This window comes from Taudactylus pleione, unplaced genomic scaffold (assembly GCF_031769625.1).
Source record: "Taudactylus pleione unplaced genomic scaffold, aTauple2 ptg000136l, whole genome shotgun sequence".
Classification (NCBI taxonomy): Eukaryota; Metazoa; Chordata; class Amphibia; order Anura; family Myobatrachidae; genus Taudactylus; species Taudactylus pleione.
Window position 1 is genome coordinate 5,986,587 of NW_028284538.1, and position 21,646 is coordinate 6,008,232.

General features: G+C 43.8%; 1 protein-coding gene across 2 annotated transcripts in view; it reads left to right on the plus strand.

Annotated features, from left to right (window-relative positions):
- The first annotated feature begins 4,610 nt into the window (after positions 1 to 4,610).
- Positions 4,611 to 21,646, plus strand: part of LOC148522940 (membrane-spanning 4-domains subfamily A member 4A-like) — a 42,198-nt gene continuing 25,162 nt past the window's right edge. The window contains exons 1-4 of one of the 2 annotated variants that reach the window (XM_088473578.1): positions 4,611 to 4,887; positions 5,191 to 5,301; positions 10,761 to 10,817; positions 18,182 to 18,328. In XM_088473578.1, coding sequence (XP_088329704.1) covers positions 4,615 to 4,887; positions 5,191 to 5,301; positions 10,761 to 10,817; positions 18,182 to 18,328 — 588 coding nt within the window. In that variant the 5' untranslated portion in view covers positions 4,611 to 4,614. The remainder of the gene's footprint in view (positions 4,888 to 5,190; positions 5,302 to 10,760; positions 10,818 to 18,181; positions 18,329 to 21,646) is intronic. The other variant, XM_088473579.1, reaches the window with a different exon arrangement.

Sequence of the window (21,646 nt, forward strand, 5' to 3'; positions counted from 1 at the left end):
CCATACCTCTTAAGCCGCGTATCCACTTGCTGATTAAACAGAGCAATTGAACGATTATGACATCGTAATCGCTCATTAATCATGCATAAATCTGCCAGTAAAATGTTGGAAATGACCAGCGATGCGTGCTCCCGCTGGTTGTTTCCGACATCAATCATCGCCTGAACATGATGGTCAATCTGCCGATAAAGACAGATTGGCCATGTTCAGTGTTGAGGGAGGGTGTCTGCACTGAACAACATATCATTCAGTGTAGGCACTACAGGAGATGAGGAACAACTGTATGTTTACAATGTTGTAATAGTACTGATGTTACCCCATGAGCAAGTGGATACGCACTTTTAGACTTCTCTTTGCCTGCTGGGCCACTTCATGAGACTACTGGTGTTTGAACTCTGCCTAATAGTCTAATTACGCCCCATGTTCATTCTTACTACCTTTATTGCCTCTCTATCTGGATATATTCCATTGCTTATATTGTCCTTTCAATTTCTGACTTAAGCTATTGGAATCTCACTGTAGTGCAAAAGATACTAAGGGGTCTATTTACTAAGCAGTGTTAGGAGACAGAGTGAAAAGTGATAAGAAAGTGATAAGGTGCCAGCCAGTCAGCTCCCAACTGTCATCTCACAGGCTGTGTTTGAAAAATGACAGTTGGGAGCTGATTGCCTGGCACCTTATCACTTTCTTATCACTTTTCACTCTGTCTCCTAACACTGCTTAGTAAATAGACCCCTAAGACGTTAACCTTGTGATAGAACAGTCTAGCCAATAGAATGTACTTTATGCAAGGGGCACAACATTATTTTTTTACATGCAAGGTAAATACTGTTCCTTTTACACGCCGCTCTCAAATATAAATTCTTCTGCACATTTTATATCTCCCCCACCTGCAGTACAGCATGGTTTTGCCAAGGTGCAAAGTTACCATATCATAATGTCGACAGCATTATGTCAACACAGTTAACATGTCGCAGCTCAAAATGTCAAACCGTACAGCATGTTAACAAAGATAGGTTAGACATGCAGCATGTCAATACTGACAAAATGTGGACATGGTGACAATCTTGACAAGCAAGCCAAACTCTATCCCTAAAACTAATCCTAACCCTAACCAGACTATTGACGAAATTTTCAGTGTCAGAAAAATGTGAGCTGACTCCGCACTGGGTTCAAAAATCTAATCATATAGTTTTGTCAGAAGAAAATCAACAATGAAAACAGTAATGCCCCTAAGAAACACAAATATCAGATTGGTGGTGCTCCCTAGAGTCAGTATATAGTCATAGAATATATGAAGAAAGACCAAAGACTCTTGTTGGGACAAATTTATAGTAACATTATTAGAAATAAAACATAGCCTTTACTGTGAAAGTTTAAAATGAATAGGGTAATTTAGGACAAAGAAACATAAACACTCTGGGTAAAAAGGTGGTTACACCTCTTAGAAGAAGAATGTGTTTCTTATATACAGTAGCAATTAAACCTATTCTATAGTGCTTGTGTAGTGTCACCTGATGTCATGTGACACCAAGTCATGTGACACAAGACAGTGGCGATATACAGACATCGCTAAATTGGTTTGAAGTCATACGTATAGTCCAAATTGCCATCTATATCAAATATATACAAGATTATAAGAAAAAATATTTAAATAGTAAATAGCATCATATAGGTGAAAAGTTAAGTGCTAAATTGCATGTTCTGCGAATGATGCTGGTGTTGTCACTGTGAGGAGCTCTTACAAAAACACTGGATGTATTTGGACAACATGACATAATAAAACTTAATAACTGGAAGATTGAAACTCTGGCAACGCTATTACATTTGTATATCAGGTTTCTCAGTATGTCCAGCAGGTTTTTTGGATGCACCAAAAGATACTGTATCACATTATACCACCATGTAACACATTTATCACAAGTCAGTATATATAAGTACATGCCATGCTTTTAACCAGACATAAATTAAATAAAACACTGTTATGTGTGATAGATTTGTGTAATAGGAGCACAGGGTGAAGCAGCTGCGCTGCCTCTACTTCCTCACTGTGCGCAGTTTGGTGGACAGTGAGGAGAGAGAGCAGACACAGGCAAAATCTGAGAGTAGGTAGAAAGTAAATCACCCGGGTTTTTATTATGTTTTTATTATGTGATGTGTGTCCAAATCCATCCAGTGGAAGGCCAAGAACAGGCACACTGGGTCAAAGTTCTTCCCAGCACACTCTGCCTTGAAGTCTGACCGGGACCCCAACAACTCCATTGGGCATCCCAGACCAGTTGCCACCCTTCTGTGAAGTTTCCATCCAAAATGTATCCAGTTGAATGCCCAGAATAGGTTTCCCTGGTCAAAGTTCTGCCCAGCATCCCCGGGTTAAAGTTCTGCCCAGCAAATATCAACGGGAGGTCAAACTGGGACCTCAAACCCCTAGTATTTCATCTGGGATCCAATGTTACAAATCTGTGAAGTTCTTGTCCAAACCCATCCAATAGAAGGCTCAGAACAGGCTTCCCGGGTCAAAAATCTGCCCAGCATACAACAATGGGAGGTCCAACCAAGTCCTCAACCCCTTAGTATGTTTTATGGGATTCAAAAGTTACCACTCTGAGGTTTTTGTCCAAATTATGTGATGTTATCCAAATCCATTAAGTGGAAGGTCCAGAACAGGCTCCCTGGGTCAAACTTCTGCTCGTTGCATTCCGCCGTGAGGTCCGACCAGGACCCCAAACACCTCATTGGGAATTCCAGACCAATTGCCACCACTCTGTGAAGTTTTCATTCAAATTTCATCCAGTGGAATGCCCAGAATAGGCTCCCCAGGTTAAAATTCTGTCCAGCATCCCCGGGCCAAAGTTCTGTCCAGTGTACACCAATGGGAGTTATGACCAGGACCTCAACCTCCTAGCATATTTTCTGGGATCCAATGTTACCACTCTGTGAAGTGTTTGTCCAAATACATCCAGTAGAAGGCTCAGAACAGGCTCCCCGGTCAAAGTTCTACCCATCGTACACCAACAGGAGGTCCAACTGGTCAGGATCCAACTGGACCATTTGGCATTGGCTTGATCTCAATAGGTGCAGGGGTGTCCGAATAAAAACCGGACAGACAGGCAAACAAACAAACAGAACAAGTAATTTTATATATAAGATTTAGTTCTGATAATTTTTCCCTTTGAGGGTCAGTGCACAATGAAAATTAATATGCTTGCATGTGAATAATATGCAGAGTGATAAGGCTAACTGCAGATAGTTAATATTGATTAACATAGTGCACATTATATTTGATCCCAAGGGAATATATTGATTTCTAGCTTGTAGCACTTACTGTATAATTAAGTTTAAGAAATATTTATTCTGACTGTGAAATGAAGAACTAGGTTATCTCGCAAGATATTCACCAAGGATAGATCAACAATCTCAGGGGGTAAACTCCTAGTTGTACTAAACGGGATGTGGTCAAATTCTCGACCGCCGGAATACTGACATTTACCAGAATCCCAGTGCCGGCATTCCGACCACCGGAATCCTGACGGTAAGCACTGGGGTTAGGGGGAGAGTTAGGGTTATGTCAGGGGCATTTTAACAGAGTAGGGGGCCCAAGTGCAGACTCAATGCGGGCCCCCTCCTCTCTCATGTGGTGCCGTGTCAGGTGGTGTAGCAGCTTAGTGCCAGAATGTACTGCGTATGCGCAGGTCTTCAGGAAAACATTTTTCCTGGGACAGCAGTACTGCACATGCGCAGAGTCACCATGAAAATGTCAGCCACCATTTCTCAGTAATTTTGCTGCTCTGCATCGCCGGCCCAGCACTGTGGAGCAGCATGCTGGTGACTACGGACAGGTAAGTATGGACCCAGTGGCCTGCACACCCTGCACCCATTATAGATACGCCCTTGGGTTATGGGTTACGGTTAGGCAGTAGGGGGTGATGTTAGGTTTAGGCTGCAGGGAGGGAGGGTTAGAGTTAAGGGGTGGGTTAGGTTAAGTTTACTTACCTGGAGGATTGTAACCTGGTCTGGATGTCGGCATCGGCATTCTGCCCACCGGGATCCCAAGCACCGGCATCCTGTACCCATACCGTACTATTTAACTAGACATCTCTTTATACTGTATAGGGACAAATTATGGGAATGGCACTACAGTGATATGTGTGACCAAAATATACAATATAGTATTATCTGATGAGCTATGTGCTTTTATTTAGAAGCATCCCTATGACTAATACACACACACATAATTTATGAACAATTTAGTTCTGATATAGAAATTAGCGGCCCATCTTTCTATGTTACATGGATGGGGGGAGATAGAGGGACCTAAAGAGTCTCTCCCTTTTTGATTTTTTTTTTTACATTACAGTGAACCCCCCACTGACTGTCTGTATGTCCCCGGAACATGCGGGAAAGGTATAAAAACTTTTACTTTTTCCAGCCCCCCTTCACACCAAGCAACGTGTTCCACTCATCATCCGTGGGTTTTAGTGCCACATGGAAGAGGTTAAAATTGAACAATGCTTAAAACCTTACAGCTACTGAGCAAAATGTAACCACTGTTATAATTGCTCTGTTATTTACTTCAATATTATTTACGGTTTTCTTTCTCTCCCAGTCTCCATCATGTCATTGTATGCTGTCAGTGAAGCCACAACACATACCTATGAGACTCTACTGTGTGATGGTTCCACAGCTGTTCCCAGGTTGAATAGAGATCTCTTATACCCGAATGTGCACTCACGGCCCCCAGCACACAATGTCTATCCTACTACACAGATGTCTGCCGTCCCTCCTGAGGTGTTACAGTGGAATCTTGCTGCCGTTGTGCCACAAAATATAGATTCATCATCCCGTTTTTTCAGAACATTTCGGAAAGGCAAGCCCAAAGCTCTGGGGGTAAGTTTTTACTGAGACAACCTAAACAAAATAATAACATGATTTACTGTATCGGGGAGATGTACTAAGCCTTGGAAAGTGATACAGTGGAGAGAGATTAAGTACCAACTAATATCCCGGGAATCAGACTGCTGTCGAGATCCAGTGCTGGGATTCTGATCACTGGCATTCTGTCTGCCGGGATGCCAACTACATCCCCTCCCTCACATCCTAATCTCTATTAATGTACAGTATAAATTATGTAAGTGTATAATGCCAACATATCTGGAATCTATTGTAATCTATTATCTTGTTTTCCCATAGATTGTGCTGATTGTTGCGGCTGTCTTACAAGTTGCTCTGGGAATTGCATCTTTTTTTGTCGAACAGCTTTTAGTATTGTATTCTGGTGTAACATTTTGGGGGTCAATTTTTGTAAGTATTGAAACCATTTCAACAAGCGAATCCTGAAAAAATGTAATTATAAACTTTTTTAATAATGATATCATATTAATCTTAATGTAGAATTAAACCTTGTAAAATGTTTTACGTACAGTACAGTACAGTAGATTCAGGGGCTGAAAGGAGTTTTGTTAAAATGTTACTATATTGTTATTCTGTCTCTAAAGCCTCATTCGCAATGGTGTTAATATTAAAGACTCTGGGCCTGATTCAGAGCCGCTTGTAAGCGGCTGCTCATTCGCTCCGAGCGATGTTCGCACATCTGCACATGCGTATGGGTTGTAATACGCATGTGCGAACCAGTCAGTGCGGTTGGAAATCGTGTGCTCGCAAAATAGCGAATGCCTGCTAATTTGAGTGACAGGATGAGGCGTTTGTGGGTGGTAACAGGGGAAGGTGCTTGAAAACGGGGAGTGGAGATCTGAACGCAGGCGTGCCAAACGGTCAAAACGGGCGTTTAAAGGGTGTGCATAATTAACAAAGAAGCGTCATTGACCACGTCACTTGGTTGTCTTTTAGTCTGAACTGCTCGCATGATTGCAGTAGGAAAATGCTTCCACAAGAATAGCGAGCAGTTCATACGCCGTTCGATATACTCGATTAATCTAATAATAGCGTCCGGCTCTGAATCAGGCCATCAATTCACATTCTTAAATCCTGTTGAATGTAGTTTGATAATCCATATAACAATGTAAAAGATTGGATTTGAAAAATGTTTGCTTTGTGTCAATTTCGGTGTTGTTATTATGCAGAAATATACAGTGCTTGCCGACTTTTCAGCTGCCCCCTCCAGGAGGGGGCAGCGAGGTCAGTGATGTGGGGATGGAGTGGTGCAGACAAGTGGGCTCCAGCATTATAGAGCAGGTGGAGAGTCATGATGATCCAATAGCATCAACAATCCACCCAGTCCGCCCACTTCACTCTTTGCGGCCGGCCTCCAGGAGACTTGCCCATTTTTACAGGTGTCCAGGAGGGCCACACAAGATTCGTAAGTTTCATGGACATTACAGAAGAGTAGGCAGGTATGCATATAAATAGTATGTATTATGTATCATGATTGGTTTTTATGTGAAAATCATTTATGTTAACTTTCCTCATGGGTATACATGCAGCAATTGCAGGTCAAATTACTATGTTCTCTTTGCTGACTTGCCACCACATACCCTATAGACTAATATAGGCGGCTGCTTGAGACATCAATCAGTTTTTCCCATAACATAGCAATTTCAAGCTGCTGGTGTATACGTGTAGCACAAAGCGGCATCAAGTAATGCTGAGCCGCTCTTTAAACGGGTGGAATGCATAGTGGCAACACGTGATGCAGAAAACAACACAGGTGGAACGCATCACGTGACACAGGTGGAACGCATCACGTGACACACCAATGCCGGAATCAGGACACTTCCACATGATGGTGTAAGTAACGTGGAACTCTCCACACAGCGGGGATTACCACCGATCAGCACCAACAGGATGACAGACAGCTCCATGCTGCTAAAGGAAAGTGAGTAATCACAATTAACCCATAGGGCGGGCTTTTTCATTCTATAAATGCCTAGTCACTCCAGTATTATGTACACCTTGATAAAGACCCATATTGCGGTTGAAACGCGTTGGTGAACTTATATTGGGAGCGCACGCTGACCAGGAAGGTAACGCTCTATAGGGGGAGCATATTAATACCCCTATATGTGTTAATGTGTACCTTTCTCAAAAGGTCATAAAAGGTACGCTTCCATTTGTCTATTTTATACATTGCAATAACATTTAAAAGATTTTATGCTATGGTGGCAATTCTCTTTTTTATCTTGCATGCAACCACGTTAAAGAGAAGCCACCCATAAGGCATACATACGGAAAATACTGGCGTAAAAGACTTATGATGACTTTTATTTGAGGATTGTGGATTTACATACATTTTACAGTTGGATATTTATCAGTGGATCTTGCAAACAGTGACAATATCAGTGCTTCATCTTTATGAACTTCATTTCCATGGACATTGTTAATACTCTATCAGAGTTACTCCCATTTGGAACGCACAGGAACATTTCTTGTTGTATGCATATAAATAGTGTTTGCTAAATAAATTGGGGCTGATGCAGAGCTGAATTCCAGTTAGATGTAACTGCTGTTGCATTGTGGGGGTGATTCAGCATCGGACAGAATAGCAAAGCTGCACGCAGGCAGCTTTGAAATTCCATCCTTGCTAATATGGAAATGCAGCAGAAGGTATATGACACCCCCTGCTGCATTTGCGGGGAATATTTATCAGCCCCATAAATATTGATAGCATGAACTACACCTAAAATATCTCTGCATAACATAATCCTCCGGCTGCCAAATCTGGTATCACCAAAAACTACGGAAATAGACGTGTCCTCAAACAACTGAACCCGTAAATGTCCACCTGAGCAGGTAGCCAATTCTAACTCCGTTGAACTCCCGAAACATTACCAAACAAAAGTACAGATCCTCCCACAAGTCCAGAGACAAGCAAAAAATGGTGAGATTTTGAATCCTGGCTATGGCGTGGTCCAAACGACGACAATTTCCTGCCCGTGGGTATTACTCTACAATCAAAATTCGTGGCCTAGAAGCGAAAGCAACTGATTTAGTGACACTTCCCCAATTCACTAACTTTATCCAACAGCAATCAGCAAAGACCTAGCAAAGTGTCCATATCTATTCCCCAGATAGGACAAACGTGTAAACAGAGACCTCAGCCTTGCAGCGAGAAACCGGTTTGCCTAGTATCGATAAAAAACGCCTGTAAAGAAAATTGGAAACCTTGTAAACTAAAACCAATGACTACCCCCTCTACCAATAAAGCAACCAAAAAATTGTGGTGCCCCACACCGTGACATGTACATGCTTGCACGCACCATTGCAAAATTGAGCTACAACAGTTGACAAAGGAAAAGTAAGCAGAACAACCCGTTGGAAAGAAGTAATCTACAGAAATAAGTTCCAGCGACTCAAATTCCCTTACACAGAAAAGATATGGAGTGAAAACGGCATTAAACGGAAAGAGTATTCGATATCAACTTTAGCCCGGTGGGCTCGCTTGCCAAAACTTGGCACCATCACCAGTGCCTGCTCGAAGGATTGGTACATCTTTCGGCAAACTGCCGAATCTAACGTGTCATTGACTGATCACCGTTACGGGTAGGAAAGATGCTGGATAAATCTAAACTTGCCCATCACCCTCTTAGGTACAAACCCCAAGGTGAGGTACAAAATCCATTCCCCGGGAAAGCCAAGAAAAAGCCACACATGCGCCCTAATCTAACCTCCACTACCCATTTTACTCCTAATGAGTTCCAGGTGATTGCGTACGGACTGAAGGTTCCGTTAGGAATACGACGTATATATTGTGCAATATAAGCAAATGAAAACCTAAATTAAAACCCTCTAACACCATGTAACACCCCCTCGCTTCTTGTTTCGATATCCACTTGATCCACTCCTGCACCGCCAATGCGGCTATATTACTGACCGATGGCTGTCACCACACCACCTGCAGGATTCAATGCACTTTACCCCTACTCCCTGTTGTACTGGGCATTATTGGACACATAGCCCTCACCGCGACCGGCACTTGAGGTACTTGGACTGGCTGGACAGTGCCGCCTCCAGGCTATCACGGAACCCAAAGGTGTGCAGGACTGCCCAGTAACCTTCAACCAAAAAACTCCACGTCTTTGAATCTCGAACTGAAACACTGTCTAACCTTCCTGCTTCTTCCTGAAAAAACTGCATGTACTTCAGCACATCCATGCATTCCCTGGCCGGGTTTTCCAGTAAAACTCACCGCAAAATGGAACAAGCCAGTTAACCAAATCAGGTATGAATGACGGTAACCGACCCCCAAAATGCCAACAAGGCCTTCGCCTGAAACAAACACTGAGAGAACATACAAACTCCACATAGATAGGACCTTGTTGGGATTCAAGCCCAAGCCTTTATTACTGTGAGGCAGGAATGCTAACCACTACAAACAACCTGCCCGTTTATGCCTGTTCGCAACCGCCGCAGTGGCAAACATGCCCACAAACTTGCCTTTCCTAATCCGCTCCCTGCAACCAGAGTAAAGGAGAGCATAACAAACACCACACATTCGGGTCAAGGATGGAAATTAACCGTCAAAGTCTGCCCTGAGAGGCAGTAACATTAACCACTACACCCTCTGTGCTGCCATAACTTTAACCTCAAATCGCCCATGCTAATGACACGCAGGGGTGAGGTGAGAGGCAAGAGCGAGGACAGTGGGACTGGCTGAAATGGAATGAGTAGCAGATACCAGGAAATGCAGTGACACAGCAATACTCAGCCCTTCCTGGTTCCAGAACTGGAAAAGAGGAAAAATGGCTCCTCTTCCAGGCCATTTATAATGAATAGTAGGGGCCCTGCCCTTTATTGCTGCCATAGGCTATTATTTTGATGGACACATTCCTGGCTACGCCTCCTCCTCTCCTTTAACCCCTGGTAAACTAGCAATATTCAATTACTAAACAGGGTGCTTATCTTTCCTCAAACTTATTCAAGTATTCGGATCTATGTATTTTTTTTGTGGCAGAAAGTAAACTAATTATCTTTACTTTCTGCCAAATATCACATTAACCATCTATTAATCTTTACTTGCCTATTATCACTTTACCTGCCTATCATCATATTACACGGTATATATAATGATCATGTTACATGTACACATGTTCTGCTATATATAATGGGCTTGATTCAGCCTCACATGTTTTTTCACAATGAGTATGATTTTTTGCAATGAGTACGCGATTAAAAGTTGCCAAAACCCAAACTTCCATTTCTGCGAATCTATAGGTTTTCCAGATCTCTACTTGCCACAAAATGGGTGTAATTGGGGATTCACAGGTAGGATAAGTGAGCCGTGAGCATAATGTTTGCATGTAGATGAAATTGTGGGCTTTTCAGAGGCGGTACACAGAGATCTGGCTGATTTTAAGTGGATCTTTTACACCAAGAATAGGGGTGATGCCATACCTCCCAAACATCCCAATTTTGGCACTGTCCCACTGCCCCACTGCAGTGTCCCATGGAGAGGGAGTTGCATTACTTAGCAGAGCAAATGGTAAATAGACGCCTTGCCCAGCATGACAAAAGAGGGAGCATGGTTCACGAGTACAGCATTTCCAACAAGAACACGCCATGAGGCCCCGCCCACCTTTCATAAGTCCCAATTTACACCTCTAAAACGATGGGAAGTATGGTGATGTAAAATCATGTGGATAAGGATTCATATGGGATATGTGGCCACTTACAGATGGCCGATTCTGAATACAGACAGAAATCTGCATCTTTATTTAAGCGCAGATGTGGTCTATATGTGCGAGACTCTGAATCGGACCCGGTATCTATATAATATGTAATATTTACAATGTATTTTGTCTTTGCAGTACATCATTGCAGGATCTCTGACAATTGCAGCCCAGTCTAAACCCAGCATGTGTCTGGTGAGTTTTCTAACCTGGAAAAACAATAATATATGTACCTATATGCCCAGTTACATTGTTGCAGCTTGTGCGGTAAATCGTGCCCAAAAATGGTTAGTCGCACACGCGATCCCATAGAATTGCATGGTGCGATCGCAGTGTGTGCCATAGCATACCGTAACGTATGAGGCCGCATGCCTCTATGCACGTGCACATATGTGGCATGATCAGCAACGATGTCTTACTGTTATGTACTTGCAGTGTCTTTTTCGCAGGAGTACTTCTCTTAAGTAGAGAAAAGGATTAGAGGAGGATGCAGAGGATCAGTACTTGAGACACCTCCTGCGGATTTTGGATATTGTAGCACAGTCGCTGCATACAGATATGCCACACCTGTCTTATAGGGAGAATTAAATTTGCGAGAATACCAAAAATCCCGCACCTGCAGGGTTTTTTCCCGCAATGGAGGATTTTTGCTATTCAATTACAGTAGGTGCAGTGTTTTAATTTTTGTGTGTCATGAGGTTTTTTTGCGCACCTCCAGTGCACAACCAATTTTTCCTAAACTTAATATTGCTCTTAATATTGCCTACACCCCCCCCCCCCCTTATGACCAATTAAGCAATTGGAAGTTTCCACTTAGTTTAATTAGTCAGTAATTACTCACCTTCCGAAACTGTGTCTTCTCACTCCAGCGTCGGGACTCTGGAGCTCATTCAGAGTCGGTCGTGAGCGCTGAGCGCTCACAACCAACTTGATGTTGCTCCACTGGGCATGCGCACGACGGAGTTGGCTCCGTCGTGCGCATGCGCGAGGCCCGGCTAGCGATGGGCGCTCCGTCGCTAGCGGTCTCGTAGCAAATGGGGCGAGCTGTCGATGTTGAGTGACAGCTCGCCCCGTTTGTTTGGCGGGCAGGGGGCGTGCCCGGCCAAACGGAGGCTTTCCAGTCAGAACGCTTGCCATTTGGGGGCTGCCCCTCTGATGTCAGTGGGGAGCTTCCTGCTCGATCAGAGCAGGAATCTCCCTGGGGCTTACGAGAGCCCAGACCCAACCTTAGGGTCTGGTCGTAAGCCCCGATGGTTGCAATGGTCTTGACCATCGCGGCCATCACCCATGTCGGTCGCTAGAGCTGTGAGTGTTAACCCACAGCTTAGCGATCGACAAGGAGGCGACCGTTCAGGATGTAAGCGGCCGCCCTGATTCAGGGCGACCGCTTGCAACTAACGACCGCCTCTGAATGAGGCCCTCTGTCTTCTGCAGTAGCGGTGTGTGTAAGTGTGTTATGTGAGTGTGTGTAGTATGTGTGAGTGTGTTTGAGTGTGTGTAAATATGTGTGAGTGATTGTGTGTGTGTGTGTGAGCCCCCCTGGAGGCAGCAGAAGAGAGAACTACATCTTCCAGCAGCCACCTCCCTTCACAGCAGCCCCCTGCCCCCCAGCAGCCCCCTCCCCAGTGCAAATATGGAGGGGAGATGACCAGGAGCTGTGGAGACCACCAGAGAGATAAGTATTTCTTTTATTTTTCATACCGCAAGGTTTTCAGTGCTGAAAACCCCACATGCATTTTTTTTATTGAATACTGCGGATATTAAGAGAGGACATACAACAGAAAAATAACCTGAACAAGAACAAACAATAGTATCAGAGTCAATAAGTACTTCCAATACCAACTAATAGTAAGTATGTAGGCAGGAGAATAACCTCCTAATATATTAAGGTTGGTGGTGCTTCCCAAGTTTAACAGCAATGTGAACACATACTGTATCAAATACATAGTTCTACAGTAAACCTAAGAAAAGAACCCTCAGAATATAGGAAAGGAAGAACCCTTTGTGGGGGCACAGACTTCAAAAACAAATCGAATAATGCAAAATAAAATGTAGCTTTTAATATATATAGTAAGATAAAAGGGAGGGAGGGGTGTTGTTTCACGTGGCACCTAAGACCAAGTGAATGTAACCTCTTCAGAAGGAAAAATATCCTGGGATTAAGTAATCTAACCAGCAATCTAGGATATTCTGAAAAACAATCTTCTAGTAAGGTATCAACACTTTTTTATAAATACTGGTTGATATCATTTATGTCAATATTAGATGATTTTTTTCCTTTGGAAGAGGTTATATTTACTTGGCCTCAGGTGCCTCGTGAAACAAATCCCCCCCCTCCATTTTATCTTACTATATATATTAAAAGCTAAGTTTTATTATTCAATATGTTTTTGAACTCTGTGCCCCCACAAAGGGTTCTTCCTTTCCTATATTCTGACGGTTCCTTTCTTAGGTTTACTGTAGAAGTATTTATATAATAGGTATCAAGAGTGCGCATACCCACGGTATTCTACAATTGGGCATGAGGTCCATGGTATTTTTTGTGGAGACAACATTGCTCCATACTGAATACCCCCATAGTGTCCATCTCTGAAACAGGCCCTCTGTATCATAAAAAAAAACATTCAAGAGTAAATTCCAGGAGGACCCCAGTACCTGATATTACTGTTATCAAGAGGATTACATTACTTTGTATATGAGTGAGTGTCCCTATAGTTTCATCAGAATAGCTGCAGGCTCTCAGGAGTCCACATAGCAGGATGGCCTGAAGTTATTTGAAGTTCAAAGGTGATACGGGACGTATCATCATTAAATTGTTATGCTTTACTTTAATCCTTCTGGACTATTGATATCATGGAGCAGTTTAGGGTTTTCTCTTCATTGAAATGATTGGCTGGAGGTCACATTATAGTAATGCAGACTTTGTCTTGATTAAGCATTACTACAGTATTAGTGAAATTGCAAGGACACTGCTGGTACTGATCACACTCACCAAAATCAAAATGGCATTTATATCAAATCGCTGCCATGCCAAGCTCACTGGCATAACTATAGAGGGTGCAAGGTGCAACTCCCTGCACCCTCTATAGTCAAGTATAGCGTCAATGTTATTTTTAATCAGGACCCGGTTACGAGTCAATAGGAACTTGTGGACTAACAGCCAATCAGCATCGTCTGCTGGTCCACGAGTTCCGATTGGCTCACGACCGTCACCTGATTAAAAATTACATCAGCTTCTTAGAAGCTGGGTGGAGGAATGGCTATGATGACATCCCTGGACCACAGCCACACCTCCTCCCAGCTTCAGTAAGTTCAGTGAGGAGAGAAGGAGTGGTGCGCCAGGCTCAGGAGGAGTTAAGTAATGCGGGGTGGGTGCTAGGGGGGAAGTTGGTGTATATGTAGACATATGGGGTCCCCAAGGAAATGTTGCTATGGGACTGCAGGTTAAGCCCATGGCCCAATGGGCTGTGTGCAGCATTTTTTAATCATCCAGCCTCCTCCTCTTTTTCAACTTTACTTGTGTAAAGATTGGAAGAACTGAGGTGTCACAACCGTCCCCAGAGACCTCAGTCATAGGGCAATTACCTGTACAGATGAACCACCGGCTGCCTTCCTTCACCATGGCTCTACTTCAGGTCCTTCCTGCTGGGATGGCTTGCTCCTCTTGTCACCACTGGCGCCTGCATGCTTTCTGTGCAGGCAGCTACAGCGTCCAACAGGGAGGATCTCCCACCAACTGACCACTGCATCACCAATGGCAAGTTCCTTCCTGGTCCTCTGTGCAATCAGCTTCCTGACAAAAGTATAAAAGCACCTCCTGTAATGCTGGCAAGCTGCCAGTACAACGTCCATCTAGGCTTAAAGCCAAAGGTGAAGTTCTGTGCTCCCCAGTGTCCTAAATCTTGAGATCTAGCTTTCCAGTCATCAAAACTCTTGTTCCTTTCCAGAGCCTACTCCCAGTACTGCTGCATTCTTGACAACCAGTTCAATTGGTACCAGCCCAGGGACCAGCTACAGTACTGCTGCATCCACAGCATCCAGTACCGCCAGTACCAGCTCGGTGTCCAGCCAGAGTACCACAGCATCCTCAGCATCGAGTACAAACAATACCAGCCTGTGTCCAACCACAGTACCACAGTTCCTCTGGTACCAGCCCAGGTTCCAGCCACAGTACAGCTGCATCAACTACACTGGTACCAGCTCCACTGGTACCAGCCTGCTGTTCAGCCACAGTACTGCTGCATCCTCAGTATCCATTACCACTGGTACCAGCCTGATGTCCAACCACAGTACAGCTGCATCCTAAGTGTCCAGCTCTATTGGTACCAGCCCGGTGTTCAGTCTCAGTACTGTTTCATCCACAGTGTTTAGTACCACTGGTACCAGCCCGGTGTCCAGACAGCTAAAGTACTGCTGTATACTCAGCATCCAGTGTCACTGGTACCTGCCCGGTGTCCAGCCACAGTATTGCTGCTTCCACAGCATACAATACCATTGGTACCATCCTGGTGTCCAGCAACAGTATCGCTGCATTCACAGCATCCAGTACCACTGGTACCAGCTGGTGTCCAGTCTCATGTACCACTGCATCTACAGCATCTGGTACCACTGTTACCAGCCCAGTGTTTATCCACAGTAAAGCTGCTTCCATAGCATCCAATAATACCAGTACCAGTCCCATGTTCAGCAACAGCATCACTGCTACCTTAGTTTCCAAAGCTACTATAATCAGGCCTGTGTCTAGTAACATATCTTCAGTTATTTCTGTGACCTATACCAGCTATAATAAACACTAGACTTATATCTTCCACTGCTACTTGAGTCTCTAATTCTTGCTACGTCTTGCTACATCTTCACTACTATTTGCTACCCTATCTGTTGGCCAGCACATGCGTGAGCCACAGGGGACACTAGGAGGGATTTTATTGGATCCCTCTTGGGTAGTTATGTGAAAAGAATCCCATAGGCTTCTTTTAGGCAATGCAATCTATAGATGGTGTAGCCTATTGGGTACAAACTCCAAAAAGCTTCACTTTCTGGAGCTTGATATGCATGGGAAGGACAGTCAAACTTAAAATTGAAGTTTTCAGAGTTTTGGCCACCTTTTTCCATTAGTACATACCTCCCTGAGACTGATAGAAATAATAATTGGTATGAACTAGTCTTAACTTGGCTGCCTTGGATGGTCTTTCTTGGGCAGGATGAACAGGCACATGGATCTATTTATTCAGTGCGTATCATATTACAAATATTACAGTCATCCGTATATGTCATGCCAAAACTGCATCACTGTTTGCTGCGTTTGCTATACCCTGTTTTGTACCCTTTACTTCTGCACCACTATGCTATGCCGGTGGGCTATACCTCCACTGAAGTGCATCTTTCATGGGCAGGATGTACTTCATGTATATCTTTTCAAACTGGGTATATCATACTGCCACACAAGTGTCAGTTTGCCTTGGGTCCTTGTACTTGTACAGCTTATCTCCCACAGTGTAACCTTCGTAGTGTGCCCAACATGGCTGCCTCACTTGGTACACTTGTGGATGGGATGAAAAATACATGGACCTGACTATTATGGTGGGACTCTACTCCTAGCATTAGGATACTGCAACCACCCATTTTGTATCATCTCATCTAGGCCTAATCTATTCCACCCACAGTAATCCTACATAGTGCACTTAAGATGGCTCCTTTATCTGGTACCTATTGTGGGTGGAATGTATAAATTGTGAAAATTATTATTCAAAATGTCTGCACAAATGCTGCAATATTGTGCTCTCTAGGTTTTGGTTGTTTTTAATTATCTCTGTGTGGTTTTCTATTTTCTGCAATACCAAATCCAACATGTACCATGTTTTCTGATGACTGCAAAGCGACTTTGAGTCCTTTGGGAGAAATCACTATATAAATAAAATTATTATTATTATTAATAACTTATCTTATGCAATTCTTGGTTCTCTTTCTGCAGCCTCACAAAGTATGTCCTGCTTTTTTCCTTCATCAACTCTGCTCACCTCCCCTCAAAATCAAAATTTTATGCCATATACATAAACAGTTTCCATTAGTGTCCTTTAATGTCCAGAATAAAATACAATATCCCAAATAGTGATCCAGTTACAGAGATCCTATCCTATCCAGGATATACTCTATACTCAGCACAGACGGTGTAATGGTTAGCATTACTGCCTCACAGCACTGAGGTCATGGGTTTGATTCCCACCACGGCCCTACCTGTACGGAGTTTGTATATTCTCCCTGTGCTTGCGTGGGTTTCCTCTGGGTACTCCAGTTTCCTCCCATACTCCAAATATATACTGATAGGCTAATTGGCTCCCAACACAAATTAACCCTAGTGTGTATGTGTGTGCACATGTGACAGGGAACATAGATTGTAAGCTCCCTTGGGGCAGGGACTGATGTGAGTGGCCAAATATTCGATGTAAAGCGCTGCGGAATATGTGTGCGCTGTATAAATAACTGGTAATAAATAATATGTCCATACATTTGTCTTGTGATATGTTCAGTGATAGTAATAGGCAGGCATAGTTATGTTCTATTAAATATAACCTTTGATAGTGATAGGCAGAATTACAGTAGTAGTTAGTATTTTGTAGTTCTGACTGATGCTCCCTCCTCCTATGTGCCTTTTGCAATACTGCAAATAATTTGAAAAGAAAAAGCGTGTTTATATAATAAATGGAACCTTAAATGACAGCAGGAGACTGATAAAAAGAGGCTGGTCACGCAATCTCTGCACTGATATAACTGGTGGTCAGTATCCTGGCAGCGAAATCCCGATGGTGGAAATCTCGACGCATGGATGTTTGCATTCTAACCCTTCTCCTAACCCTACCCCTAACTCTAACCCACCCCTCCCGCAGATTAACCCTAACCTTTCCCTTTGGTAGCCTAACCCTAACCACCCATACCCCCCCAGCCTAACCCTCCCTTCCCAAAGCCTAACCCTCCCTCTAGTGCTTAACCCTAACCCTCTCCATAACCCCCCCCTAGTGCCTAGCCCTGACCCTTTCCCTAACCCTAAGTTTCCACCTAACCCTAATACTCACCATTGGGATCGCAGCTGTCGGGATTCCTGCGATGGAATTCTGACGCCAGCAATGTATGCACCAGGAAGCCGAATACATCCCATAAAAAGGTAACTGTGATGAAAGACTCCCAGAGCGTAATTCATTCACAATGTTTCCACTGTCCAATCAATTGCTGACATGTCTTGCTCCGCTTTTGAACTATTGGATTTGATACAGCTTTGGAGCTTTGATAACGTACCATTAGTGGAATGAAACATGTTAGACATCGATTGGACAGTGTTAACATTGTGACCGAATTACACTCAACATTGTTTAGCGAAAACCAGATTCGTTTTGTCATACTAAAAATGGTCACTTTAGATTAGACCGCTATCTTGCCAGTTACAGAATCCGGCACCCTATTGCATTTGGTCCTACGAGTCTACCCCAGATTTGTGAACATGGGACTGCTGAGAGAGACTGTTGAATATGCCTTTCATTAATTGTTTGCTCTTTTTGTCTGCACAGGTGAGAGGATCCCTATCATTGAACATCATCAGCACAATTGTCAGTGTTATTGCATTGATCCTAATTAGCATTGATTTAGCAATCTCTGATCCGTATCTTTATAATTATTATGGTGCCTACAATGTAACAGAATTACAAATTAAAATAGTAAGTTATATTGAAGTGTATTTTTAATATAAAATAAGAGACAATGTCTAATTTACTTTATACTAAAATATATCCTTAATAATACAATAGTCCAGAGAAATCTTCCATTACATACAGTAATATGGATGGCCAAATTGGAAAGATCAAGCTGTTCAGTGGTTGGGCCTAGCATCCAGATTACAAGAGGCCATTTTGTGGTCAGATAATCGCACACAAGCAGACAGCTATGGTCTTCTTACCTCATTTACATGCATGCCATAATGCCTGTTCACTATATCAATTTCATTTCTGTTGTTCTCAACCATTGTTCTTATTTATTGGTCACACCATTATTTTGGACTAATTTGATGTTTCATGATATATTGGCATTTGTGGTGCCAGTATTACAGTATTATGGTTAGAATGCAAACTTTTATGGATGTACCTGCGCTATTTACATGAGTCCCCTAGAGCTCGCTGATGGGGCTCATGCAATAGGCAGGGATCCACAAAAAGTTTACCTTGAGTAATGGCAGCAGGCAAGGCAAGAGTTAATTGCAGGCAGACAAGGAAAGGCAATAGTAATACCCCTTTTCCACCAAAATTCCGGGTCTGACCCGGAGATGGAACTGGGTTCCTATCCGGATCAGACCCGAAATTTAGGCGGTGCCGACTCAGGATATTCCCGAGTCGGCGCCGCTCACACCGGAGTTGGGTCTGCATAGACCCGGCTTTTCCAGCGTGAAAGTGGACGCTTGGAGATGACGTCATCTCCAAGCGCTACTGAAGCCAGGCCAATCGGCCAGCTTGCGGCGCACTCCAGGTCATCGTGACCCGGAGTGCGCCGTTCAAACAGCAGGGTTTCACGGGCTAAGCCAGTGTTAAACCCTGCTATTTACCTGGGTTGCATTGCCGGGTCACTCGACCCGGCGATCCAACCCTCACCCCTTTTACACCAAGGAGCTGCACGGGTTAACCCTGCAATAACCCTGGTTTTTGCTCCGGTGCAAAAGGGGTATTACTGAAGGTGCAGGTGTGTACTGGAGTCTGCTGCAGAAAACTAGCTTGTATGTCTGAAGACTTGCAATTAACTGGCACAGATGGACATGCACAGAAACAGTCATGATGCAGATCTGAATAGCTGAAGGCCAGCTACTTGGGATACAGGTAGGAATTATGTTGAAGCTGCAATGCTGGATTTGAACTTGGTTGTGGCAGGCCAGCTACTTAGAATGCAGGTGGTAATGATGTTGAACCTGCAATGCTGGATATGCAGGGGAGTAGCGAGGGTGGTTCCAGTGGAGCATGAGCTCCGGGCACCAAAATGGACAGACGGCGCCATTCAGGTTTCCGGAATTCATGGGACACTGCACAGTATGACGGCAACCTGTTTTATCTCGGTTTGTTTGCTTTATATAATAAATAAATTACAGATCTGAGATCCGTTTCTACATTTCATGCTCCCTCAAACTGCCCAGATTACCCCCCTCCCCTCTCCTGCCAGATTGATTACAGTCACTTTTCACCTCTTTAATTGTCTCCTCTCTACCATGTGATTGGCTATTTGCCCCTGTCCACTCCTTTCTTTTTGGATTCTGTCACCTCCCTTCTCTGATCAACTCTTTGCCCCTCCCCTCTCCTATTCTTATTGGCTTCTGTCACCACCCCTCTCCTCTCCTTTTCTTATTGGCAGGTATGAGTTTTAAAAAAGTCACTGTATTGCTATTTAAAGTAATGAGGTGTTCATAGGCATGACCACAAAGTGTTATTTGAAAGGTCTTTTAGTAGTACTCACATTAATGTAGGTGCAATGTATATTTGTGAAGTAGGAGCATAGCTGAGAATGGAGCTTCCCATAGGTGTTCCCACCCCAGTGATAGCTGCCCGGAGCAGTAATTGCAGTAATAAGCTGTGCACCCTGTGGAATCTCACTTTAGCACATGTATTCTGTCAATTTAAGTAAAATGATCAGAATATATAATACAATCTCCTCTACTGACTAATAACAATCATTCTAAGGAGATAAAAGTAAGATCCTAGGTGCTATACATAAATAAAGCAGTGCCAAATGAGCTACCCCTTAATGTCAGATAGTGCATCACAGAAGCATTCTATTCCCCCAATGGTACCTCAATGCCCAGCGTGATACTGTCACTGTTTGCTCTTTTTCTCTTCATTTCAGTAGACTCCCCACAGGCTTGTGATATCCCACTGGCAGAGTTGAGTACAGGTGGGGGGGCACTAATAAATGCACTTTCTCTGGGCACCATGGTTCCATGCTACTCCTCTGTGGATATCGACATGATTGCGGCAGGCCAGCTACTCAGGATGCAGGTGGGAGTTTGTAACAGAACCAGTACTTGAAATGGTTGAACTGGCAGAATGAATCCACGAGTACACGCTGGGACTAGACACAAACCAGAGGTGACACAGAAGGTAAGCTGGAGGGTCTTGGCTAGGAACAGACACAGAGCTGGCAAGGACACGGGAACAGGGCAGAATCCAACAGGACAAAGGAGTAGGACTGGCAGGAACAGGACACTGAGGACTGAGTCTGGGAGCAAAGGTATACAATTACAGGAACAAGGGTTCAAGAGCAAGGAACTGCACAGCGTGCAGCGACCACGTGAACATCCACTAGATGCAGAAACTTAGTAATATCAGCGACAGGCAGGAACTGACTTGAATCCCTAATGAAGGGAGATGTCTCCTGTGATTGGTCCATCAGGCTCAGGTAACGTTGACTACCAACAGGTGAGTAACTGCATGTAGCAGCCAGAGTCAGGTAGCTAGGGCAGTGGTTCTCAGACTCTGTCCTCACGACCCCACACAGTTCAAATTTTGCAGGTCATGCAGCAGGTGCACAGGTGTACTCATTACTCACTGACCTGACACATTTTAAAAGATCCACTGGTGGAGGGAGCAAATTATTTCACTTGTGATTCTGTGAGACCTGGAAAACATGCACTGTTTGAGGTCCTGAGGACCGAGTTTGAGAACCTATGAGCTAGGATAACAACTGAGAGCCAATTAGGCAGAGAGCCGCAGCAGCACATGTAACAGTACCCCCCACCTTGAGCGTGGACTCCAGAGACGCCAAAAGGACTAAGAGGAACTGAAAACTAGAAAACAGATGGACAAAGCAACTCAAGTTTTACATCAAGACTTTTTCTTCTTTCTGCGAGATTGCTGAGGTCTGACTATGGTAATACCAAAAATATTGTCAGAACTGATGGTACCCTCAATCAAAGGAGATTCTTCGGCTTCAGAATTGTAATCAGAGTTAGAATCCACATCCAAAGGAAGGATTACAGTGTTCTTCTCAGAGACAGATGGTAC